General features: G+C 41.1%; 1 protein-coding gene across 3 annotated transcripts in view; it reads right to left on the bottom strand.

Annotated features, from left to right (window-relative positions):
- Positions 1-26,945, bottom strand: part of LOC120794060 (transformation/transcription domain-associated protein) — an 87,074-nt gene that overhangs the window by 30,121 nt on the left and 30,008 nt on the right. For all 3 annotated transcript variants that reach the window (XM_040134662.1, XM_040134664.1, XM_040134663.1), the window contains exons 37-57: positions 25,399-25,527; positions 24,058-24,324; positions 23,352-23,558; positions 20,646-20,804; positions 20,046-20,183; positions 18,631-18,741; positions 17,584-17,730; positions 14,715-14,928; positions 14,305-14,433; positions 13,311-13,460; positions 11,520-11,719; positions 10,954-11,075; positions 8,677-8,890; positions 8,281-8,460; positions 7,819-7,965; positions 7,263-7,382; positions 5,326-5,613; positions 4,520-4,657; positions 4,095-4,207; positions 3,072-3,207; positions 785-976 (exon numbers count right to left, since the gene is read on the bottom strand). In XM_040134662.1, the coding sequence (XP_039990596.1) occupies positions 785-976; positions 3,072-3,207; positions 4,095-4,207; positions 4,520-4,657; positions 5,326-5,613; positions 7,263-7,382; positions 7,819-7,965; positions 8,281-8,460; positions 8,677-8,890; positions 10,954-11,075; positions 11,520-11,719; positions 13,311-13,460; positions 14,305-14,433; positions 14,715-14,928; positions 17,584-17,730; positions 18,631-18,741; positions 20,046-20,183; positions 20,646-20,804; positions 23,352-23,558; positions 24,058-24,324; positions 25,399-25,527 (3,501 nt within the window). The remainder of the gene's footprint in view (positions 1-784; positions 977-3,071; positions 3,208-4,094; positions 4,208-4,519; positions 4,658-5,325; positions 5,614-7,262; positions 7,383-7,818; positions 7,966-8,280; positions 8,461-8,676; positions 8,891-10,953; positions 11,076-11,519; positions 11,720-13,310; positions 13,461-14,304; positions 14,434-14,714; positions 14,929-17,583; positions 17,731-18,630; positions 18,742-20,045; positions 20,184-20,645; positions 20,805-23,351; positions 23,559-24,057; positions 24,325-25,398; positions 25,528-26,945) is intronic.

The raw sequence follows: 26,945 nt of genomic DNA, 5'->3' as shown, positions 1-26,945 counted from the left end.
CGAGCATATGCACACCAAAATACACACACACACACACACACGCACACGCACACGCACACATTAACAGAGAGCGTAGTCACCCAATTCAAATACCCGTTTTTAAAAGATAAATGTAGTGAATCAGAGCTGTGCTGAAGACTTAACCCCCCCACTCCGAAATCAAATCTCCCAAAACAAAATAAATTAGGCAATACAATATTTTTCACAATTATCTTTTAATATCAGCTGATGGCCCATTTCTAACCTTCATTCAGATTGTCCCATTCATCATGTAAATGTAATTCTGCTGTAGGTATTTAATCAAATGGTATCTGATGGCAGGGAAGTAATTACAGCCATTCTAAACTAACTCCCTTTCTTCCCCCCTCTTCTACTCTCTCTCTCTTTCTCCGTGTCCCCCTTTTTCATTCACTCGCCACCTTTTTCAATTTCCATCACCTTAGTCTCCCTTTTTTCTCTCATTCTCATTTTTCATCTTTGTCCCTGTCTATTGTAATCTCTCCTGGTGGAATCAAAGAGGCTTAAAGGTTTTTTGATTTTTTTTTTTTAATCGTCTATCTCAATTTTACAAAATGGAGTCAGAGAGGGAGATAGAGGCCGTTATCAGCGTTACTCAACAACGCAACATCTCAGGGCAACGGATGATCTCTCAGCACGCATCTCTTCAAGTGCTTATCACAATAAAATGACTTACCTTCACTACTTTTCCTCGGTTCCTGACTGCCGTGTCACTCTAAATGGAGCCTGACAACAGAAAAACTCGTCATGCATTTTGTATACTGACCTGAAGCAGCGGCGTGTGCACATGGGAAACAATGTGAGGCAACCTCCTCCACTCACGGATGGCCAGGCTGGAGGCCATCTCCACCAGTCGTTCTATGAAGTTGAGCTGCTGCTCCTCTGGGTGGCAAATGGCCAGATAGCCTCGGTGCATGTTCACCTTCCAGGCCATCTCTTTGGGACAGCTCAGCTCCACCTGGAAATTCACACAGAAAGTGAGTTCCCATTTCTAAACATAAATTTATAGCAGCAAAAAAACTGTGGCTACAAAACTGAGCTATCAATCATTTTTAAAAATTGACAATATATAATTATTATTATTTTATGTTTTGTTTTTTTAAAGGACAATCGGTAGACGAGTAACATTTGAGTGAAATTTTCTAAGTACCTCTATCAAATTAATTGGTGTACCTTGGTATAATTACAATAAAAAAAGATGAGATCATGGTCAGGAGACTCTTTCATGTCTTCAAGCAATCCATCAGTTTTCCTGTAAAATCCCTACTGGTAGCACCACCGGATAAAATACAGCTCTGTGAAGGCTGCAAATCTCCTCAACAAATGCCTTGTTTAAGGTAATAAGAATTTTTTTTTTCTTAGTTTCCCTACAGTGTCCTTATTAACAAAACAGAAAGTTTGTCTGACTGCACATTTTTGCTTGCAAATGAACATTTTACAGAATGTGTCATGGCAGACAAGCAGTAAAGTGAAAGTATATAATTCTGGAACGAGCTGACTGACTTACTGATCAGCTGTGGCTGTAAGTGGCAGCAAAAAAAGTGAACTTCAATAAACTTGGAATTGGCGACATATTCTCTAGATGCAGACACTCAGTCGGCGTATGTGGCACGCTGTTTATCTGTGTTTGTGTCCCTATGATGTCGAGCAGAGCAGCACACACACTTCAAAACGGTGTAGGTGTGGGCCTATGACACTCTCCTTGAATAATTTAGTATTTGGACAAATATACAACAATGCCGTTTCCAGTTCATTTTCTGAACTGGTTTCAGCAGGACTTTTGTTCTAATGACTTATTAACCTGACAAGTCTGACACAGAGGCGGAGGTGAGGAAAAAGCCTGGCTATTGATTAAAACGCTGAGTGCATTAACACTAAACAAACAATAGCCCTGGGGAGCCTGCTACATCAAACCTGTGGTTTGCTGTTGTTAGTTAGTGAGAGAGAGAGAATGAGCAAAGGCCAAAAAGAGGACGAGTGAAAGAGTGAAAAAAAGAGTGAGAAAGCATTGGTGTGTACTTGTGTAAGCTCTTCAGATGTTAGGGAAAATTACAGTGATCGGTCAAAGCACACTTATCAGGGGTGAAGCTTGATGAATATCCCACAGACAGGGCTGCCCTTATCAAGAACCGGCTTTAATTGAAAGCGGGGACATTTGGACTTCGCCTGTGAGCTGGTGAGCTTTGGGCAGACCGGTAACTGAAAGCCTTGCTCCTCTCCTCCACCATAAAACAAATCACCCTGCAGCAGTTGCCAGGGTAATTATTCACATGCACAGCTGTCGTAAATATTAGCTGCTAGAACCAGAGGTATGGAGCGAGGGATGAAGAGATGGAGGTGGAAGTAGAGAGGGCAGTAATAACAAAAAGATGACCAGGTAAAGAAAAGAAGGTGGAGAATTAAGAGACAAAAGAGAGAGAAATGGGCACAGAGAGGAAGAAAGGAATGAAACAAGGAGGAGGGGATATAGTGGAGTTGGTGCTGCCATCCGGACAATTTAATTAGGTGTCACAGAGCTACTCAATGGATTGGTTCCAAGTCTCCTTGAAAGAGCAAAGCAGGGGTATTTGTTATATGTCCGGTACTATCACGCGCTCGCCACCCATCTTCACTTTGTTTTAGGAAACACAGGGCCAATAAATTAACAGACCAAACAGCTGAACTGCATTTCCTCAGGTTTACGGCCAGCTCTCTCATTCTCCCCAGGGGCATGGGGTTGTGGAACGGCTGGACGGTACCAATATCAAGTTACTAGACTTCACACTGACATGGGGCCTGGGCTTAATATACAGCACTGTACAGGAGACCAGGAATAAAATGAAAAAAGTAGAGTGAACTCTCTGGTTTACAGGGTTCAAGCCTACAGGCTCCAGTGCATCTGCGATTGTGTTAGTGACAACATGTGGTTTTAGTTTCTGTTTTCTGTCAAACTATTAGGGGTAATTGCACCCCTTGGGAGAAAGTGAGAGCGCACATGTGTATAAATGTGTGTTTCTGTGTTTCTGTATGCAGAAATCCATACATGCAAATATTTTTGACTGTACATTCCTCACCTGTACTAGAGCCTCCTTCATAGCAGCCCAATTAGAAACTCTCCAGGCACACTCAAGCACAAGATAAGGGTTTGAGTGGCCTTTAGATTGGCCGTATTCTGTCAATGGTTCCCACTGGTTCAGTTCCTTCGAACAGCTGGACATGAAGACAATGGAGATGAAAAGATTAGGCAGCTTTAATTTATGCTTTCAAATGTGCTACAGCAATAAGATTTTAGCGATAAATGTATCCTTTTTATTAGTCCAATTCACAGCGTATCATTTGGAGCCACCACGCCAGGAGGTTTGCCAGACTAAAACTTCACCGTTTATCATTTTGACTTTTCTTTAAAAAGTCTTCTGGGTCTTTCACATTTGCATAGGCCCCTTGGGGTTTTCTAAGTCTCACCCATACAGTTTGTGTGCCTCCTTTTAATTTTATGAATGATTTGCATTGTAAATTACATCAATTATTGGAGGCAAAATACAGTAAATATTGGACACTGTACAATAACAGTAGCAGTTTTTCAAACAGGCAGACATACAAAAGGGGAGAGTCTTTTGGCTCTGCAGAGGGGCATGGTGGTCATCCTAGACCGTGGCAGGCTGTTATTAAGAAGTCATTTAATTTAGATAGATCACAGAGGAAATTAACTTGATGCAGATTGCGCTGCTGACAAAGACATATTTTCCCGGTAAAAGGGCCTATGCCACATCCATATACAAACAAAATTATATTACAGGCCAGCAAAGAAAAAGGTGACATGGACAGGTTTATAGAGGAAAAATATACATCTCACACAGAAATTCAGTTTGTTCATTATATTTTTCAAATATTGCAATTTCTGGATGCCTTGCTTTATAATTCATGATGTGATGAATGGAAAACAGCTTATCTGGTTTGTACAATCAATAGTGCATATATATATATGAATTTATTTAAGTAAAAATCCACTATGGTTAAAGCTCTGGTTGCTCTCACTTGATGTGTAAGACAGACTGCCATCAGGGATAACAGCATCTTTTCTATTCCAGAAATCTTACCGTATCCAGTGGTCCTCCCAGAGCTGGTACTCGGGGAAAATGGCTGGGGAGACGTTGCTCCTCTCGTGCTCTTTTCTAGCCTTCTCCATCGCTTTCTCGTAGCTTTCCTGGGCCTGAAGAGACACATTGTTTTCATACCAGTTTTTGCAGCAGTTTTTTTAGGCAACTAAAATGATTATTAGTGCAACATGCCTTGTTGATGCAACTTGCTGTGATATAAATGCAGAGTAAAAAATATTAGAAACACATATTTGTGTAATGCATTACAGTTTAACAGCACCCCAAACTGAAACCTCCAATATGACCATAAAGGCGAACAAACAACTTCATTAAAGTATTTATTTGCGGGACTTGATGTGTATGCTAAGTGATATTGTATATAAATTTTAAAGAGGTCCATGGTTTTCCGTGAAACTTTCTCTAACCTGTTCAAAGAAGCCATGCTGCTCGTAGGCAATGGCAGTGGCCGTCTCAGGAAACTTGCACCTCTTCTGCCAAAGACCTGCCCACATGTCCTCCTCTTGGAGCAGAGAGTAAAGTTCTGCTAGGGAGTCTAAAATCTCCTATAGAGAAGTAGAACAAAATGCGGATGGCATCAGAACAAATTGGGAAATTTGCAATGATCCAACTGTCAATTGTATGAGAGCAGCTTTGCTAATGAGTGTAGTTTAAACAGGAAAAAAGGAAGATTTGCCAAATTTAAACATGAGGCTATAACAGACATAGGTAAAATATCTCCATACTATCCACAGTGGAAGGGAAGGATAAATAAAAAGAACAGTAACACTTACAGGCCTAGTAATATAATAAACTCTATTAACCCTAATGTTAACAACCAACTAGCAATTGTTGTATACGTAAAATGGTAGAGGTAGTAAGCTATAGTAATGGGCTAATATTTGACTTCAACAAAATACTTGTTATCAGAAATGAAAATGGCTATAATAATTTAATTATTTTCAATGTAGCATGTTAGTTTCACCTACCACCAAACTTGTCGACCAGTAACATTGCCTTAAGCAGCTAAATCAATAAGATGCAGTAATCTGTTGTCACAATTTGATGTAGTCAGTTTTTTTTAGGTTAACCCATCAAATAAAATTTGTGAGGACACATTCACTATAACTGCACTATTATTTGTTATCTTGAAAGCTGATCATTTTAACACAAACTAATGTCTAATCGGCAAACAAAAATGAATACTGCCCAAGTTTAAATCAAAATTCACTACCTGCTGAGGTGGTGTGATGCTCTCCTGCTCGTAAAACTCTGTGCTCTGCTTGGGTTTGCTGTGTAGGCTGAGGCCCTTTTCAAAGGCCTGCTGCTCCAGCATTAGAGTGGAGCGTAGCCAGAGGTTGTGCGTCTTGCCCAAGTACTTCAGCACACAGGGGCGGATGGGAATAGGAGGCACGCACTGGGACATGGCCTCCACAAAGCAGTTCAGGGCACTGGGCTGGCAGTCCCGCTGGGCCTGGTGGCTGCCACTGCACAGGAAAGGACTCATTTCTCCTGACAAAGCCTGGAGAGGGGGGAGAGAGAGAGGTCATCAACTACCCACTTTCATTTGAGCAGCTGTATACTGATATAGCATATTGATAAAGGCATTCTGTTGCATGTATGCCGTGCAACATGACGCCCTTTACCAGTAACAGAGAGCTGTTAGGAAAAAAAAAAAAAAAAGGTAAGAAAAACTGTTAAGAGGACTGGAAAGGGACAAATGACAAATAATATACAGCCTTCCTGTGCATTCAGATCAAAACAATGAATGATTATATTCGCTATAATGTGATTTTACACACATATATACAGTATATGAAAAGAGTACTGGAAAATATTACTATTGTGACTGAATTTAACCATTGTGCCCATTTTGACCACTTCTACTCAGAAGTCATGCTTTCCTGTTTTATTTTCAATTAATGCAACTCATTTAGAAATTTACTTTTATTTAAGGTAATGAAAAAAATTGTGGAAATAAAAAAAATCATCAATTTGTTTTTGTTTAAACTGCACAGGGCCACACTTTCCAATCAGAGCCTTTCAGAATGTCCACAACCGGACAGAATAGTCTTTGAGCGTGACCACAGGGTTAGTGCTCCAATAATAATGACTGAGACACACTCAGAAATAAATGATGTATTGGTAATGAGTATAATTTTCACTGCCTGTTGACTACATGGAATAATTAATGCTTTGATGGTCACTTTAATTGGGCTAGTGGTGGAGAAGACCAACATTTCATCCAATTTCTTCCTACTGAGAATATATAAAAAAGCCTGAGCAGAAGTAATCACTCTATTTTCACTATAAATTGATATATTGTAAGTGTGCTACAAAATGCAGAGCTATGAACACGTGACATATTTGTCACTTCATGTCTGTCACGGGAGAAAAATATCATCATTTTGAAGTCATCTTCCTATTGACTGCATCTTTCAGATCTTTGAGAGCTCAATCACTCCAAATCAAGGCCTTTCAACAAGTCTCAAAATACTCTATATGCATCTGGTTCGTTAAACTCATTACAGCTTTCCTCCCTCAGCTTTCTGGTTTCCATATTTAGCATAAACGAATCTGTCCTCATTCAGTGGAAGTAGACGTTTTGAGACAGAAATGGAATAGCCAAGGTCAGAGTTTCCATATGCATGTTTAACGTCATTGTTAAGATACAGAAAAGGATACACAGAGTGTAGATGAGTGCATAGGAATCGTTTCAAATAAGCAATGCGAAAGTCAAAAATACTTGGGGAGAAGAGTAGAAATAAGTGCATGTCTGTTTTTATGATTTATATTATTAAAAAGATTTTTTTTAGATTTTTCATCCAAGGGACACATTTGGGATTTGAAGAAGTAATTAAAGGAGTCACACAGTATGCAAGCTGTCATGCAAAGGTAAAATATCATGCCAATACTTAACATGTAAAATGGTATCACAAAGTTGAATGGACATTCTGTTGACAAAGGCACTTGCATTTCTATTCTTTTGTTGAACATTCACATTATTAAAAATAAGATAACTTGGTCAAACATTGAAGCTCAACCATTAGCAGACTTCCATCATACTTCTGGCAACAATAAAACACACTGTATATACAACTGAAGTTACCACAAGCTTGCTGCTTCTCTGCTCTGGTTGCAACTAGATAGAGGAAAGTACATTATACTCACATGCTGCTGCCTATCGGAAAGGATCTTCCAGAGGCGAGGGAAGAGCTGAACCCAGGTCCTCTCAGCCAGCGGTGTGGAGATGTGACAAAGCTGGACCAGAGCATTCAGAAGTGCCCCCGTCTAACACAGACCAGAGAAAAATTACAGCAGCTGACTTAGCAGTCTTTGTCCTTGGGACTCAAGAGTACTGCTTGTTTACTATCCTGCTGGGTGGTTAATTGTATTTGACTGATGTCTCAGGTCAAAATCAGTTCTTGATTTTATAGCTAGAATAAAAATCAGCAGGGTTCTGGATCATGTAAAACCTCTGCACAGTAGAGGTGAGGGAAAATGTTTTAAAATTTTGATGAAGTTCAATATCTCAAACACTGCATTCCCCTGTAATACCAGTACTTACCACCGAGTAATTGGGGTAATTTTAAAAAGCCCTTGACATAATGGCTAGAAATATAATTTCCCCCCAGCCTTGTCAAAATCCAGTCAGTTTCGTTAATCCCTCCGTCCATTCTGAACTGAAGGACAGAGTACATGCTGGTTCCACAAGGATCAACCTTACCTTGACTTCCCGTAGTGAGTCAAGGAACTTGTCATGGCGGTTGGTAAGCATGTGCAGTTGGTTGCCTGTATCTCTTTCAGCTTGCTCCTTAGTCTTGGGGATGGCAGTCTGATCACCTGGTGCTAACTCTATGTCTATTTCCACATCCTGCCAGGGACGACAGAGGAAAGGAAAGGAAAACAATTGTCTTTTGAGAGAGTTTTGACATTTAGCCTTCACGTTGGAAACAACACTGTTTTGAAAGGAAATTGTATGACATTGACCATCAAGAGCCTCTAGGTAATAGGTGAGGGACGAGAACAGAGCCATATTTTACAGACACAGAAGCAAGGCTTTAATCTTATTCTCTGGACCACAGTATGTAACACACTCATAATGGGATAATGTGCTAATTTGTGTGGGAGAGCATGTCTCTTGATGCATTGCGGTATGTGTGTGTGTGTGTGTGTTTGTGTGTCCCACCTCCTCCTTGGTCTCACTGTTCTCCCTTTCACGTGGCTCCTGCCTGACATGCGTTGCCATGGCGAAGGCGGCACGGTCATGGCTGTCAGCCAAGTTGATGACATTAGTTATAGACGGCAGCATGGATCCTTGGCAGCTGGTTCCAATGATGGTGTTCCGCTCGCACACTGCCAGCAGCAGCTAACAAGCACACATGCAAAACACAAAAGATAAGTAACACTAAATGACATGAGAAGTGAGGGGCATGACAAGAGGCTGCTGAAACTAAAAAAAAAAAGAGGGAAAAAAAGGCATAAACAAAAGAAAGACTTATTCTATGAGTCAACATCACATTCTTTTTAATGCCAGATAAAAGGCAAAAAGGCCTGCTGAAAGACCAACGGCAGCACTGTTTACCTCTATGCACTGTTTGATCCAGAAGTGGCTGCCCATGGCCTCCCAGTTCTGAGAGCAGCAGATGTAGAGCAGCCTCTCATAGACACGCCGCTTCATGGAGGCGTCAAACACCTCAAAGAACTTGGCTCTGATCAGTGGCTGAGTGCAGCGAAGCCCTGAGAGGAACGCTGGCTCCAACTTGGATGTGATATCACTTCCTGAAAGGCTCTCATCCCTTAATAATTTGAGAGACAAAACATTTTTTGACAGAGCTTGCATGCTGGCTCTTACTCATTTTACTTCCATGACTCATGAAAGAAGAATACAGACATTTTGTTGATGATAAAACATTTGATGTAGTTTGAAAATCTACTATAACAGAAAGTAGTCATGGCATTGATGCAAGAGCCAAAAACTACAGTACCACTGTGAAAAAGAAGTCACAAAACAAGTCAATATCTAACAAAACTATAAAGTACACACTGAAAAACACAGAAAAATAAGAGCGCCTACACCCTGCAATAAATCCACATTTATGAAGCTTATATATTCAGTTTTTGGTGAGAATATATCACAGATGTGCTGATTCTTCTCTATGGTCATCTGTGCTGCTGGTGAATTGCATTTAAGTTATCAAAAGCTGTAGGCATCTACATCAATTACTCAACATCCTCAACTGATTTGAGTAATAAAAATCCTTAACTGAAATTTCTATGCTTCAGAGCTTTATTTCATCATGAAACTTTTGTACAGCAAAAAGGTGCACAGACAATAATCACTGTGACACTAAGGGCTGAGTCAAGAGAATAGTATTAATATAGCCAGAATTACTGGCACACGCCACTGAAACATTAAAAAGATTTAAAAGGGCTTGAGACGGATTATTTATGTTTTTATGACTACTACTTTTACTTCTGTTAACAGCATCTGTAAGATAATTATAATACTAAATATCAATGTAATTTACTTTTGTTCAAGGAAACAAGTGATTTTAATTTTAAAGAGCACAGGCATGCATGTTTTTTTTTCTTCATCACATCTTTACAAAATATTTGAAGAAATTATCTGATTACTTGATTAACTGTAAAAACAACCCGAAGAAGACTCTGAAAGTAATTAATATTGAAAGCTCAATTTTTTCTGGTATTTCTGTGTCAATATAGACATAATAACATACACCCCTAATTAACAAAATACCGTCCTAACAATCTTGATTGGGTTTAAGGGGTTATTTATAAATATGTCAGGCAGGTACGATTCCAAACATATTACGAGCACACAAAGTAATCTCATATCAACATTCAAATGCAAGTTGCCAGGATGTTTAAACAGCTGTGTTATGGCATGCTGAGGATCACTGAAGCGTGAGGAGATGGCAGTTAACACTGAATATTGGGTAAAATTAAATATCTTTGATGTGGAGACTGCAGTGATAGTAAAGCACTAACAGCCTTGCATTGAACACTTAAATAACTAATGTCATCATTTCTACATCATCCTGCCACACTGAATGCACCTCATGGGTATGATTCACATGACAGAAGGAGAGAGGAAAGGTGGATTAAAAGCGACAACAAAAGCAAGGCTGCCACAGCTGCATACTGCCCCTATTTGTGCTATATTCTTGATCACACATTGTTCTGGAACAGCTGCTTTATTATTCCATTATCATTACTTGCTGTCCGTCATGGCTTTACTGCTCGTTTTAAAACTTTTGACATGAAGAGCAGATGGGGTGGAGGGATACTGGGTACATTTTGCTGATTAAATGTGTATGTGTGTAAGACAGAAAGGATGGCCATGGTTTGATGAATCGTGGGCAGCAGGATGGTCTTTCCCCTCTGGCCCCCGCCTGCTGGGTGTCCTGTCAAGAGTTGGCTGAGTCCTGACACTACTGTAGCCCTGCAAAAGACCCAGTCACAATATCTATCCCTATCACTACCTGCTGTCTTTCTCACCCCTTCTGCACAACACCAGCCATCTCTTCTCCACCTTTTTTGTATCTACAGCTACAATTTCTTCTAATTTATTCCTCTGCTTCCATGTACCCCGAACTGATTCTAAGCATTTCCATCTATCTTTCATGATCTATCTTTCCCTAAAAAGATGAATGGTACACTCCTCATGCTTCAAACCCCCTCTTCCTCATCTCCACTTTCCGCCGCTCCCTCACCTAACCTCCCATGTCTTTCCCCGCCTCAACCTTCCGACCTTCATCCTTCCTGTTAAGATGGATGCAAGGGCGGCATGGCATCAGCGGCACGGCCATTTGGCCATGTGATGAATGGCGGTAATTACCTGTAGACGTAATTAACGAGGTCCAGGAACTGGGCGTTTAACTCAAGTTCATCGGGGAAACGCTTCTCTATGTAGGTCATCATCTTCACCAGCAAGATGGACTTCTCACGTAGGTTCGGCATCTGAAAGGAAGAGAAATGTTGATTAGAAAACAGAGACAAAGGGAGAAGATACTATGAAAATAAGAGAGCGCAGGAAGGAGAGAAAATAAAAAACACAGATAATCTATTCAGTTATTTTCTTATAACCTCAGCCCTTTACTGCTTGCTCTCTTTTCTACAGCTTAAAAGAAAATAAAGACCAAAGACACCTCTGTGGGTATCATGCTAATGGTTTCAGAAAATGTGCTTTCTTTGTTCTTTGTCCAAAGGTTTCACATCTTTTAAAATCTACACTGCTGGTTCAGTTGTTCGATTCACACCTGCTATTATCAAAAATAACTAAATAATGCAATGATATACTGAATCACACATTTTTATGTTTGTACATGTTATATTTGTTTACCTTAATGTTGCTTCAGAGTCTAACATTCTAACGTGTCTCACTGAGAAAATCCTCCTCCTTACCTGGTTGGCAGCCATGGGCGAGTTGTTTTTGACCCACTCTTCCACGATCTTGACCACAGCACGGAGGATTTTTGGGTCAGGTGACTTCTCAATCAGTGAAGTGAGAATGACCTGGATGAAATTCTTTCTCATTTCCATGCTCATGACGGAGAGTCGCGTCTTCACCAGGTCAAGACTCAGCATCACCAGCTCACTGGTCACTATGAGAATAGAGAGCCACAATATTAGCAATTTTATTAGTAATACTGTAGGAAGTATTTGTTGAAATTTATGGATAAATTATTGTCTACATTTTGTTTGTGTATGTTTGTATAATCTAAACCGAGCTTGTCTTCAATATAGACGAGGTAAGCAACCACCATATAGGCAATGGCTTTTTGTTTGCTTTGTTTTTTTTTTCCAGAGTCAAGCTGGCCCTCCAAACATCAACAATTTAACCTTTAGTATGAGTACTATGGGAATCTATTTTTTAACAATGATGGAAGCCAATATAAAATTCAACATTTTCAATACAATCGGATTAGTGAAAGATGAACAGTTTAGAGCCAAAGGCTTTGCTGGTCAGAGAGCCTTTGGTCTTAGTGACTATAACTGCTCTTAGTGGAGAGTAAATGTCTGTGTTTCCCAATATAGTCATTAGGCGCCCATTTAAAGCACTGATAGCATCTTTACAACCATTACCTCTAGTCTCAAGTAGCAACAGGAATAATGTACTGCCTCATTCTATAAACCTGGTGAAGCCAAGCTAAGAGAAGAAAGTGAACAGGAAACCTTAATGAATTTTGTAATAGTCATGACAAAGCTAAAAAATTGTAAAGCAATTAAACAAGCCTTAAACTTGTGAAACTCTTTATCCTTGCTGGTCGACATATAAGGCAAGCTGTGTTTCCACATCAAAGTGTCTACCCTTTCAAATCCAGAGCAAAACAGCACAAGGTGACCATCTGGTTGCTTTATCCAGAGAGTGGCTAGGAGACAATACAGGCTGGGAACCAGAGCTGAGGAACATGCCCTGTGAAACCGGATTATCTGTAGAGTGGATCTCCCCTGGCCAAGGCAGCTATTGAGAACACAGCTGGGGCCATTGATGTAGAGCTTTTGATAGGGTCTTTTTATGGAGCCTGGCACTGCTGAGATACATGGGATATCTGAGCTCTAACGGAGTCTGAGGAAGGTCACCATGTGAGTGTGCGTGTGTGTTGTGTACGACTGACATTACACACAGTCAGCCCCTTGTTGGATCAGGATCTGGGAAAGTATGCACGCTGGCCTTACTTATAATGTCAGCCAGCTGTAACTTCAGCCCTGCATTATAAGTTCAACTGAAACAGTAGTTGATGTCTTGTGTACAGTCTGGCGGATGTTTGAGCTCAAATGGTCACTCAGGTGTCATGAACTCAAGAACTTGGGTTAATATTTGAGCCACGCAGGGACACATATGGGGAGAAATGGGGGTAGTGGGGCAAGACTGACTGTGGAATCAGGGAATTACTGTTATTGGCAACATTTTTTTTCGCATGTGTTGTGGTTCGTGTGGAGACATCGGTGTGTGGATGGTTTTTAATTCATGCCAGAGTGTGTTTGAGTTTTATACTTAATTGCTGTATTGTCATGTTGTCAACCAGCCACTCAAACCCCTCCAAATTATTAAACAAAGAGTTGTAGTTGAATGTAATGGTCAGAATGTATTTTGTAAGTATATTTTATGTGCTCATTCTTTATGGTGTTATAGGAGGTATACTGTGTATGCATCTGTTATGGCTGTGCCTGGCTTTCTGTCCAAGCAAGTACCTGTGTTGGTTTCAGTGACCCCTGGATTGGCTTGCTGGGGGCTCAGGTGTTCCCGCACCATCTTCTGTAGTGAGCGCATGAACACAGAGATGAGGCGGTCGATGTAGCTGGCATTGTAACTGCAGGCTGACTTCAGGATCATCAGTGTTCCTGGAAGACAAATGAAAGGGACGGGAGGCAGACGAAGGGATGAAAAAATGGAAATACAATAATCTAGACAAGAACCTCAACCTCTGTGGGGCAAAGTAACAGACACGCGCACCTGCAGTCAGCTTGTGTTCATTCTGAAATCTAGCAAAAGTTCCAGTGTGTCACTGAGGCAGGGAAAGGTATGAGTAATGTCCCTCTCTGTTGTTGCTTTGTCCCCCCCCCCCCCCCTTGCCTAAGGGATGCATACCGTCAGTGCTACATCTTTTCGAGAGCAGGATACCAAAAGCTTTCTATTGACCACAATTGCCATTTTGGGAAACCATATCAAATAGTGCTTAGACTGCTCTCCAGTAGCAAATTGGTCACCTTGAAGGGCCTTCATTTGGAAAGCTACTGTACTGTGTCTTTAAATTGTTGTGAAAAAAAAAATTAAATTAAATTTTAAAAAAAGTCTCCTTAGAATAAGCTTTAATGTAAACTTTTTCAATAAATACTCTACTTCATCTGGGAGGATGCCAGTAATGTTTGTACAGAGAGGGTGGCCGAGAGCTGCACTCCTTCCCAAGATAACCTTTCCCAAACCGCTGGACTGTGGCCTCCGTTTAAACAGACCAGATGTTAGCCTGAGCAGCAGGGTCCATCGGCTTGCATTTTAACGACCTACTCACTGGCTTAATTGCTCAAAGAGAGTGATTGGTAACTTTTGTAGGAAAAAGAGTGGGAGTGTGAAAAAAGAAATTACAGGGTTTATGAGCAACAATGTGAGAGTAAAAGAGTACAAAGGGGTAGAAAGGGATTAATGAGAAGAAGAAAGAAGGGAGAACTGGAGAGCTGAAGGTCTTACCGAAGAGCTGTGTGGGGTTTGTGTTACTTGTGGCTTTTTCATAGTTGGTGAGTCCCTCATAGATGACTTTGCCCACAGCAGCATACAGACACTCCAATTCCTCATACTTAGATGCCACAGTTGATGTGCCTGGAGAAAGAAAGCAACATTTGCTTCAAGCAAAGAATAGCTGAAAATCTAATGCCTTGCTTTTAACACGTAGCATGGCAAAACAAACTGAAGAATTAAGCATCAATTATCCTAACAGAACAGAACAATGGTCCAAATATTTTGGCGTACTTTAATGAACATAGCAAGGAGTGGACAATTTCTCAGAGAGAACTCAAAGATATAGTGCTTCCTGAGTTTTAAGTATTACTGGTCTGACTCATTCCCTGTTCAAATTTAGGGATTAAGCACTGGAAACTTACCAGGCTCCGTGGGGAAGATGCTCATGAGGCGAGAAAGGAGGGAGTGGACAGCCCGCAGTACTTTGGTGTTGGTGCTGGTCATACATGCAGCAATGCCCCGCTGTAGGGGCTTGAAGTGGGCCAGAATGGCTTGGGACTGCAGCACAGTCAGCAGGAAGCACAGAATCTCCAGTCCAGTGCAGATGTTGGAGATGTTAGCCTGTGCATGTTGCTCCTGAGAGGACACGGAGAAGAACAGAAGAACAGTTAAACCAGGAGTTCTGTAAAGTACATGAATTTTTTTTTTTTTAAAAAGAAAGAAATATTTAGCACTTAATATGCTTCTCATTAAATGTGATCCCCATATTACCAAATATCCAGATTTATGTTTTTAGCCACAAGTGTACAGTCCGAAAACAAAGAAAGAAAAACTATAATGCTAATTCATCAGTAGATACAGTATATTAATCATTCAAGTTTTTATTCCATACAAAGTCAATGCAAAAAAAAAAAAAAAAAAAAATCAATATTCTACACACAGGTATTTTTCACACAAAAGAGCCAAGGCATTGTGATCACTGCTAAACCAACGATCAATGGCCAACATCAGGTACTAATATTGTCTAAATTGCAATCACAGTTTACGACGATGGCAGGGGCAAGAGGATAATCTGGGACAGATCCATGGCACTAATCTTGGCTAATGAACAAGGTGAGTCTTGTGATAAGACTGCTGGTAGATATTAGGGTAGTATTGATTTGGCACTGTATTAACAGAATGGGACCAACTCTCTGGGGCCATGCAGATAAGATATGCTAGTATGGGCGTGAGTGTGTGTGATTGCATGCATGTTTTATGTGCATATCCTCCGCCCATCCTAATTTGCCCTCTAACACCGCTCCTCTTGACTCTTAATAACTGTCATGCCAGTACAATGAGATGATAAAAGGTAATCCGATTTAGAGCATTGTTCATTAGTCTGAGCAAGACAGCTGGCCAAGTAGAGCATGTTCCCAAGGGGGAAGGGCCCGTGTATGTGTTTCTGCATAAGACCTACAGAAAGCCTTGTTTGTCAGACCATCCCTATGGGATCTGTAGGGGCTGATTGGGTTTGTGTGTTTGTGTGTGTGTTTGTGTGTGTGTTTGTGTGTGTGTTTGTGTGTGTGTGTGTGTGTGTGTGTGTGTGTGTGTGTGTGTGTGTGTACGCAGAGAAAAAGGTGTGGCCGATGCAGAGATTCCCCATAGAGAACAAGGGAAGTACGTGACAGTTGCCGGTGCATGGTGATAACCTCGTCTGAATAGTGGCACCAAATCAGACCAGAGAGATGAGTAGAGGGGAGGGAAGCAACAGATAAGAGAGAGAGAGAAAAGAGAGGCTGTGCTAAGGGCTGAAAAGAAAAGAAGAGATGAGATGAGAGGACGAAGTGGTGGCAAGAGACAGAGAGAAAGGCGAGGAGAAAAGCAGAGAGGCACAGTGGGGCGATACAGAAGGCAAGATGAGGAGTTGAGGATGAAGAGGAGTGGGGGTTGAATGAGAAGGCACAGGCCAACCCGGATAGACTCCTGTTATCTCACCACTGTCATTATTTTGTCATTATGGTGGTTTGCGCCTCACTTCATGTATTACTGATAACAGACAAAGGACTTGGAGGCATTAGAGCAACCACTAACACAGAGCTTAAGCAGGGAGAGGGAAACTACTGCAGTCTCTGGGAAGGCCAACAGCAGACACATTAGTTATCCTTTACTGTTTGCTGCTTATTGCTTTGAGTCGTAACAAAACAAGCCATAATATTTTGAATTTTATTGAACGTGTTTGCCTAAAACACTGTTGATGACATACACTTTGACTAGCAACTTTAAATAATCTGACACGCTCACATATCACAAATACTGTTTCTGAACTTCACAGAAGAACAGATATAGCCCTTATCACTAAACAGAAAGATAAGCCAGACACTTTCAGAAAGTTAATACTCATCAATGGGAAATCCAAGGAAAAGCCATTACAGGTCTGGACACAGAGACTGATGAGTGATCTCTGACAAAAGCTGTGCAGAAACAAGGCAGTATTGACAGCTTAGCACCAACTAGAATTACCGCCTCACAGTTGTATGCCTCCGCAAACCAGTCAAGTTGCACTTTAAATCCCTGTCTGACCTTGATCGATGACCACCAAAATCTAATCAGTTCATCCTTGAGTCCAAGTGAACGTTTGTGCCAAATTTATATATATTCCCTCAAGGCATTCCTGAGATATCATGTTCATGAGAATAGGACAAATGTACAGACATATGTGCTTCTATATGTGTGTACAGACGGACAACCCAAAAACATGTAGTGAAGACTTTGAAGGAATTAAATTAAGAGGTATTAAGTGTATTTTTTGATAATTAGCATATGAATTCTTGAGTTATGGCCAATAACGTGTTTTGTGAGGTCAGAGTGGCCTTGACCTTTGAATGTTGACCACAAAATTCAAAACAGTTCATCCTTGAGTCCAAGTGGACGTTCTTGCCTGATGTACTGAAATTCCCTCCGGGTATTCCTTATCTATGCCATTCACAAGAATTGGATGGACGTGAGGTGACAGTGACTTTGACCTTCGACCACTAAAATTTAATTAGTTCATCCTTGAGTCCAAGTGAATGTTTGTACCAAATTTGAAGAAATTCCCTCACGGCGTTCCTGAGATATCATGTTCATGAGAGTAGGACGGACTTACATACAGGTAAAGTACATACAGGTGCTTCCTGCCATGGCTCTTGCTGGTGCAGAGGCACAAAAATGATACCAACACAAGCATGAATTTGGCTATTGAATATAAAGGCAGCCTAATAACGTACATAATGACCGAATGAGCCATTCTGAAGGCATATGCTGTCTTACCACTGTCATAAGCAGCTTGTCAAACCACTGTAGCTTGAGCTCAGCGCGAGGCCACATGTCAGGCCTGAGGGCAGTCTTCATCAGGCTAACACAGCGACGTGACAGCAGCTCCCCTGGAGACCCAGCCACATTCGGGGTCTCGTTCACCTAAAACAGGAAGAGGGGGGGGGGTTGGTATCATTATCTTTATCAGTGACAATGGGTCTTTATCTTAAATATCACAATGGTGTCCTGATAAGGTAAGAAATCACATCAGGCAAGAAGAGATGAGGCCTTTACCATATATTGTAATTTCATTCATGCAACTATAGTTAAACATTGGCAGAGCCAGGACGGAGATCGTCCTTCAGCCAGAAAGCCTTGTTCAAGCCCTCATGGTGTCAAGCATCCACCCTGTGTAAGCATCCTTGAGCAAGACAATGAATCCGTGTCAGCTCTACATGTGGTTCTCTTTGGTTGATGGTAACCCCTGGGGCCAGTTGAAAGATGCAATTTTTCTTCAGGAATCAATTTAGTATCACAATACACTGTTATCAAGTGGAATACAAATAAAAGTTATGTTTTATAGACTGTTCTACGAGCAGTGAGTGAACCGCACCGGCTATATAGAAGGTTATATTCAACAGAGATGGTTGGATGAACAGTGAGAATGGCCCAAAAAAAAAAAAAAAAAGAAAGTAGGGAAAATCAAGGTGTGTGAAATTTCAACAGTCTATTTTGGGCTTGTAACCAAGGTCATCACTGCCACTAGACCAAGGGACAGCTGTGTGATGAGACACGAAAGGACTGTGTGTGTGTCTGTGAATGTGTGCTTGTGAGTGTGTGGAGATGCATTGAGGACAGCCACCAGGTGTGTCCTACCTTTACCACTGACGGATTAGAATAGTTGTGTCCTACCTGGCAGGCGCTATGGATGGCAGAACTGTACCTGGTGCATGTGTATGTGTGTGTGTGTGTGTGTGTGTGTGTGTGTGTGTGTGTGTGTGTGTGTGTGTGTGAGTGAAATGGAGTGTTTTGTGCGTGTGGTGGTGATGGTGGGGGTGTTACCTGGCATGCAATCCTGATGAGGAAGTTGACAACAGTGTCCGTATGTTGTTTCTCAACAGGCTTGGTGAGCATGGTCTCTGTACCTGGCATGGACTGGCTGCGGCCAAACACCTAAAAACACATACAAACATAGTTATTAATATGTCAAGATCTTTTTTGTTTCAACACTGAGAAACGACACATTCTATTAAAAAAGATGATTTAAACTTCCAGTGGCTAGGAAACTACAGACATACATAATAAGACTCTATGACAGCAGTGCAAACATTGCACAGAGTCCTTTCTGGGCAATTAACATTTCCACAGCTCCAGCAGAAACGAATGCTGTTATTGCATTTTTCCCCTGACATCAGGTAAAAGAAGCTGGAAATTACACTGTCATTAAGACTGCAACTATTGAACCCTGTGCTAGTATTTACTGAAATTACATCAGCTTTTGTTTAGGTGCTGAAGAGATTTTTAACACATCCTAATGAAATCAATCTATCTTAAAATGTACAGTCTGTGATTTGCAATGCATTGCGGGATGTTGTATGTATACAGGGACAGCCGAAATGTTATGTTAGTTATGTTGCCTTTACAAAAAATAAAAAAATGTCAGTTTTGGTACAGGTGCAATTCTATAGGCTTCAAACATGCTCAATCAGAAAATTCAAATTTTAGAATTTATTACCAATATCAAAATTCATCAAGAGATTTATCATAGTACAATAGTTGAGGCCAATGGATAATCTTTTTTCCAACTATGTTTTCACTGCCCAATCATGGCTGTTAAGTCTCCAACACACAGGTGCAAAGATATGCAGTCGAGGTAGGACTCCAGACGCAGTCAGACAGCATCATTAGGGTGCATAGCAAAACCTGAAGGGCTGTGACTGCAAGCTAATGGAGCTAACAGACAATTTCAGACAAAGTTTTTATTCTAAATAAAAGACTTCTGAAAGATTATTTCTTTGTATGTATCAGAGGTTAACCACAGTGTAATTCAACAACTCAGATTTAGATTCTGAAAAGGCACTTCTAACAACAAAGGCATCTCATCCAGTTTTGATACCCCAAAAACAGCAGTCCACCGTGCGTTTCAAGACGGTGTACAGGTGTAAAGCTGTAATACTGATAAAAATGGGTTAAGGCAGCAATAACCATGCTGTCATCTCTGACATGGCAAATTTGGACTCAGACAGATGTAAAAATGGTTTTCTGTAATCATTCAGAGAAGCATGAAACACAGGGACACCAAGCAAGAACTCTGAAGGTAAGAGGATGCGCTTGTTAATTTTGGAAGATGTAATGAAATATAACAAAATGTAATGAACTACTGTATAGCCAGTCCCTTGCTAAAGTGACTGGGCACTGGGACCTGTCAGCCACAGCCACATTCTACTGGCATCTGAGTGACTGCTGATTGAGCTCACCGTGGAGGCAGCACCCGCTGATGTACGGAACCTCTTGACATCCTGTCCAGTGCCAGCAGCTTCCAGAGACAGTCCTCTTTTCACAGCTCCCCCGCTGGTTCCTTCACCACCAGCAGCTACTTCAGCCTCGGACTCCGGCTGCAACACCGAAGAGAGGGACAGGCAGCAAAGGGGAGAGGTGGATAGGGGTGAAGTTAACATGGGTGAAGTTTACAGAATATAAAAACATATGCGTATATGCTGTCAAGGTTTCTGACCAGCTCCTACAAAATTATGAGGCATGAGTCTTTGTGGAATATGCGTAAGAAAATGTTTTACTCTCTATGATAAATAGCTTTATCTTGTAAAATAATAAGCATGTTCAATCTGCAGTGATCCATTTGCAACAAAATAAAATATTGTCACAATTGAAGGACACCACTTGCTGACACAGTTTGAATGTGTATGTCAACAGGGCACCTTACATGAGCACATTGGTAGTTACAATTTGGTAAGGTTGATACCTTATGAAGTTCACAAAAACTGTGTGTAGTTCAAGCCGCCTCTTTGTCCCTTTTTTGGGTGTGACTGTGTGTGTATTTACATAATCCAAGAACACACCTGTTGGTCTTTGATTCTCTGCAATTCCCACTTAATGACCACCTCAGCCAGGTCAACAGCCAGTTTCCTTTGCTCTATGGTCACACTGGGGGTGAAGCCCAGACGCTGCATTGCACTGATCATATGCTGGACCAGGTGATGTCGCACAGGGTAGTACACCTGGAAGGAGACCGCAGTAAGTAAAAATTTAAGAAATAAATGTGTAAAATTAATATAATACAATAGTATAAAATTAACCAGTGAGTCAACATATTGCATATCTAGTTCACCAAAGGTTAAATATTTGGTATTGCATTTTCTTTTCCCAGCTATCAAGTAGTGATAGCCAGCAAGGCTGAACAGATGGAAGAGCGGTATATACAGAACTCAAAGTTTAAAATAAGATGCCACTGTAGCTTGGGTTGTGTTTTTTTGCATTCTTTACTTTCATCTGGACATCTCATGACTTGGACTTCCACTCTTTGGAAAAAAACAGATGCAGAATCCAAGTATGGAAGAGTTGGAAAAGAGTGATACATTTTGCAGAATTGTAAGCTTACAAACAACCTTGTTTTGCAAGAGAGGAAACACCCCCACTGTGTGTGTCCATGAAAAAAAAATTTCTAACACAAAACCACTCATATTTCCCGCCTGGTGCCTGCATGTCTTCCAGATGGTGAACCCAAACATATAGCCCCAAAGTCATTCTGCCCCATGAACTTCATTAAGACCCAAAAACCTTATGTGAAAATTATAAAATGAAGAAGGTTTTGCATAATAATTTTACATTGATTTTCATAACTAAGTCTAATTCTGGTTTGGCTAACTTGGTGTCAGAGCATCCTCAACAGATGAGGAGGAGAACCTCACCTCAGAAGAGTATTTTCCCTCAGCTTCTTTCTAACTTTTTATCGTGATGTTAAATGGGCTATTTTGCCATAGTCAGCACATGTAAATGAGACCGATTTCCATTTCCTTGGCAACCAGACAAAACAATCCTGACTGCTGCGGGTCTATGTACCTCAAAAAGTGGCTGCATCAATGCTATCGTGCAACTGTGCCCCTAGAACAAAACTTAAGGTTTCCCAAGAAGACCCTGCTTGTATAAATACTTCAAAATATGCTGTTTCCATTCAACTGAGAGTCCCATGAACTAACCACTGCCACAGCCTCATGTCAGCTCCACCGTGCTGCAGGGGATCTGGTCAACCTGCCCAAAAATATCATCATTCTGATGAATGCTGTTAGAAATCGAAACGTTAATCAAAGGCAACTACATTCATTTACAGGAAAAGTGATATTTCCAATCACTCTTAGACACTTAGTGAGAAGAGGCAAACTCTAAAGTTGTATTCCCACTTTGTCTCAAGGACATGATGACACTCTTAGCCCAGAGGATCCACACTCTCAAGAGTCACACTCAAGAGTCACTTAGCTTCATTGCAAACCAAACCGGGACTCTCAAACACAAAGACACATGCAGACAAAGGAGCAAGAGATGAGATGTCTATCTGAGGGCTGTTGCAAGTGTCAAAGAATATTAAAGCTTCTCACTTTGAGGGTAATTATAGTCGATAGAGCAGGACTTCACAGTCCCTTAATGACAGAGTGGCTAAGCCCTGTCCATCACATGTGCACACAGATAAATACGCACACAATCTCTCTATTTCTTTATAATACACACACACACACAAACACACACACAAAGTCTCTCATCTGTCTGTCATTATCTCCTCCCCAGTGTAATTATGCTGATGTGATTACATTAGATTAGTCATCTGGCCCAGTGAGAGCAGCCTGTCAGTGAGATAGAGAGGGGAGCTGAGGAAAATGTCAGTCCTCTGCTAAGAGACTCTCGCTCTCTGACTGGCAAGGCGGCGAACATCAGCTGAAGGACCGAGAGGGCAGAAAGCGTCTTTGAAGTTTAAGGAAGAAGGGGAACATAAAGGGCAATGATCCTCTGCCGGTGTTTACTTGTGCACAGACGAGTCGCTCTTTGACTCTGCTGAGCATCACTGGGAAGGGTGTGCCTGAGAATGTATCTGCATTAAGGCAATTACAGGCAGCAGGCGGTTACTATCACCTTCACTGCCCAGAGTTAATGATCCAACTTTTGACCAAGAGACAACAGAGCACAGCACCATTGTCATGGTTACTGCCAATAAGAAACTCAATATAACTACAGTAATATCTAAAAACTATGAATTGAGCCATACAAGATAATCCATTTTATAATTTAGTTGCCCCATGGACTGGTTAAGAGGTGCCATATGATTCAGAGCACTTAGATAATCATTAAAAATAGCTCCTCCAATCTTTTCTCCCATGTGGTTCCCTGCAGTTGCTGAAGCCACACTGAGCAGTGAGATGGCAGGAGCAAGAAATGGCGGTGGATGTACATGAGATGCCCTCTCACTCCTTGTAGTGGCAGCTTACCTCAAAGTAAATTATATGATGACACTCATTAGTAGTTAGTCATCCTTACAAAATGTATCACTTCGTGTGGTCTACATTGGGATGAACACCACAGCATGTAAATTATAGCAAACAGTGCAGACCAGTCGATCATGATTAAGACAGGGACAGAAATCAGATTTGTTTTTGACTGTTCTGTCTGCCCCACCCTGCCTGGATGAATATGCTGGGAATCAATACATTCAATAGTGATGGATTGACGGGAGGAATTGCACCTTCGACCATTGCACTGGTTCTTTTATATCAGCTTACCCTGAAGTGCTGCACAATGAGATGGAGTATGTGGACCAGCTGCGGCACTGTGTGCCCCTCCTCCACAATGATTTTGCGAGTCCAGTGGGTCAACATCTGGTGGCCGTCCTCCATGCGGGCAGGCACAGCTGGGGTCAGAATGGCCATGGCCTGCCGTACAATGGCCCGCGCTTCCATGGTGTGGGCCTTCAACAGGCTGTGGAAGACCTGTACAAAGCACACAAGCCATATCTAATTTAATAACATAGTAACATTTGCTTTATTTCTTTTTTCCCAACCCTTTAACTGCTGTTTCCCTTCCTACACATTCATATTTCACTGGATGTGGGGTTTCAGGCAGTACAGACAAACGCACTCTTACTTTTTTTGCTCTCTCGCACATATTTACACACGCCTACCACACACTCAACTGCACTATATTATCACTCTCTCCATAAGCACTATTCAAACAGTAAGTGTACACACTGTACGTATCTTCTATCGTGTATTCAGCTGTTGTCATTTAATTTCAGTTGAATTTTAGTCATCTTGAATATTTCCTTGTTTTGTCTGTTTCTGCATAGACACGTTTTGAAAATTCATTGGGTGTTTTTACATCTGCTACACAAATTTAACATGTTTTATGTCTATTCTCTCTCTTTAGTTTTGTGTTAAGTTAAACCATTGCTCCACTGAGTTTCCTTTCTCCCTCTGCATTGCTCCTCACCTGCAGGACAATCTTCTTGTGAATGGCGAACTTTGCGATAATGTGGGCCAGAAGTAAGTGACCACTGTATTTACAGGCAGGGTCCACGCAGGCTTTGGGGAGGAGGCACGGCCAGGCGAAGGTCATGAGGCGCCGCAGCTTGCTGTTGCGTGACTTGTTGTTGTCATGAATGTGATGTGGTGCGTGCTCCACCAGCAGGGTGGAGAACTGCAGCAGGCAGATTCGCAGTGAGTCCAGCAGGTCAGCCTGCTTCTCTGGGTCCAGAACCTTGGAGAGGAATGGGAGAGATGTGGGGTTTAAAGAGTGTTTGTTGAAGGGGAAACTGGTACAGTTTTTGCTGCTAATAGCAAAGAGTGAGCACAGTATATCTACAAGGATTTTACTGACTTGCTGATCAATAACAGTGAGTGAACTGCTATTTTTTCAAAATGGTGAGATGTTTTGTGTATAAAGCACACACAATTTTTTGTGCATTAAACAAAATGTCTTAGACTACGGCTATAATTCTTAAAAGTTGCCAGAGGTCAACAGAAGTGTTTAGGATTACCTAATGCACCTCATTTACATAAATAAGAAAGAAAATTAATTCTATTGAATATAATGTTTCCCTGAATTGCCAGAGTATACTGCAGTTCTGAATCATGTTTATTTCGCAAAATTACATTTGAATGACGATGCAGCACAAGAGCAAACCACTTTCTGACACATTGGGAACGTCTTTCAAAAAGACAGATCTACATTCAAAAATGCCCATCACCATCTGAATTCCCTGGAAAGGAGGTAAAGAGAAGAGCAGACAGAAAGAGGGAGGTGAGTGAGGAAATTAGTTTTAACCAGACCGTTGAAGAGCCATTAGCAGCCATTAAGACTGGTGTTAGTCAGTGATGAGATCTGCCACAGCACAAACAAACATGCTGACCTTTAGCATAGTCCCAGCATGACATTTACACCAGGAATTATAGTCTGGCCTGATGAATGAAATGTGATGGAAAGAGGGACCCGTGGGATGGTGGGAGGGAAAGAGAAATACAAAGACAGATGGAAGAGATGAAGAGGAAGAAGAGAAAGATGGGATGCCACAAATAGGTGATCAACTAGAATAGAAGAATCAGACTAAGTGGGATGTAGTTGATAATGACTGAGAGTGTGGAGATGTGTTGGACTGATAAGACATTATAAGAGGAAACATAGCAAGTAATGAAATCAGAGAGGTTAATGGAGAGACAAAGTTGTTGAGTAACGATCAAAGGAAGCAAAGCAGAGAAATGAGCGGGCTGAATGTGAACAAAGATGTTGAGAAGATGAAAAAGAATGCCTGCAGGCATATATGTGCATGTATACCTTAGTGATGAAGACACTGGTAATGCTTTCAGGATTGTCTCCTTCAGGGTTGGGCGGTCCAAGCAGCTGCTCTCCTTCCCCCTTCTCAAAGCTGTACAGGAAGGCTGGATTCAGGATGTGTTGCAGCACCTATGAAACAGGAAATAACACACGTTGGGATGATTGTAATGATAAGAAACCCCAAAACATTTTTCCAGTTGATTAGGGGAATATGCAACCTTCACTCCTTCAGGTTTTAAAAGACTACGATGGATGATTTCACTGAGAGCCCACCATCAAGACAGGAGAAACTAATCAGTCAAATCACCTGGTGTGGTTCTTCAAAAGCTGCATAAAAAGAACAACCTGCACAGCTATTCATGGCACATAATTAAGTGATGAAATAGTAATCTACTCCAAAATCTATTCTAAAATCAGATGGACAGGCCCTTTTCAGATTGATGATAATGGGAAAAAAATATGATTCATCAGCGAGGGAATATGAACTTGGAGCATAAAGACAGACTTTAGGTACAGCAATGTCAAATGTGACCTAAAACAATGGTAATAAAAAGGTGTGACATTTAAAGAATCACTGAATAAAACAATTTCAAATCTTGAGATAATACTAAAGAGCTATAACATGCTTTCTTAATTAATCCATAAGCGCTGAAAGAAAAGGAAATCTAAACTACTGCTGAGGCAAGGCTTAAAATTCTATTTACATACACCCCTGAAACTGGCTTGGATAGTTACCAGGAATTTGCGAATGAAGGCGAGGCTTGATTAGCTAGTAAAATGCAGAATAACCCCACTGCAGAACAACTAACGACTGCATTTATTAAACAAGCCGCTATCTGTTAATGAGCCCTCATATTCAATCCATTATTGGGGAGGACAAGACATTGCTCAGTGGAGAACGAGCTGTGGCAGCATATGTTCCAGCTCCTCCATTAGCACATTATTCACACACCCTCTGCACAATGTACATGCATGGTTGATAGACTCACACGCGCATGCAGAAACACACACACAAGCTTAAATGAAGACACGAAGAAAATGCACGACGCACGAGTCGGTTCTTCAGTCTCATCTGTTTCTCTGACATCAATCACTGTGAGATCACAGAATATTTTTGTAATGCCATTAGAGGATTTGATCCTGCAGGCTGTGAGTTTTGGTGCATGTGTACACACATAATACCTCTGGGCAAGTAGCCTAGATGCCATTCTGCAGGTGTCTTAATTATCTTAAATCCCATTTCCATACCCTTAAACAAATATGTGTTGTGTGTGTATGTGTGTGTGTGTGTGTGTGTGTGTGTGTTGGAGTGCCACTAAGATTCCTCACAATAGAAGGGAGACATTGGCAAGGGGGATCCAGAATAATAGAATGCTCCTTTATACACACCAGGAATGTGTGAATAGTTATCATCTAAACTTGTTTTTAAAGTACCTTGGCATTAACTATTCATGTTATTTTCGAATTTTTTATTTGTAAACATGTAAATAAAAGAAACAGATTTTAAATGTGAGTGAAAAACTTATTCTTTGTTGTTGTTTACATAT

Source organism: Xiphias gladius, chromosome 9 (assembly GCF_016859285.1).
Source record: "Xiphias gladius isolate SHS-SW01 ecotype Sanya breed wild chromosome 9, ASM1685928v1, whole genome shotgun sequence".
NCBI classification, from domain to species: Eukaryota; Metazoa; Chordata; class Actinopteri; order Istiophoriformes; family Xiphiidae; genus Xiphias; species Xiphias gladius.
Note: the sequence above shows the minus strand (reverse complement) of the source record. Positions and strands in the feature narration are given on the sequence as shown.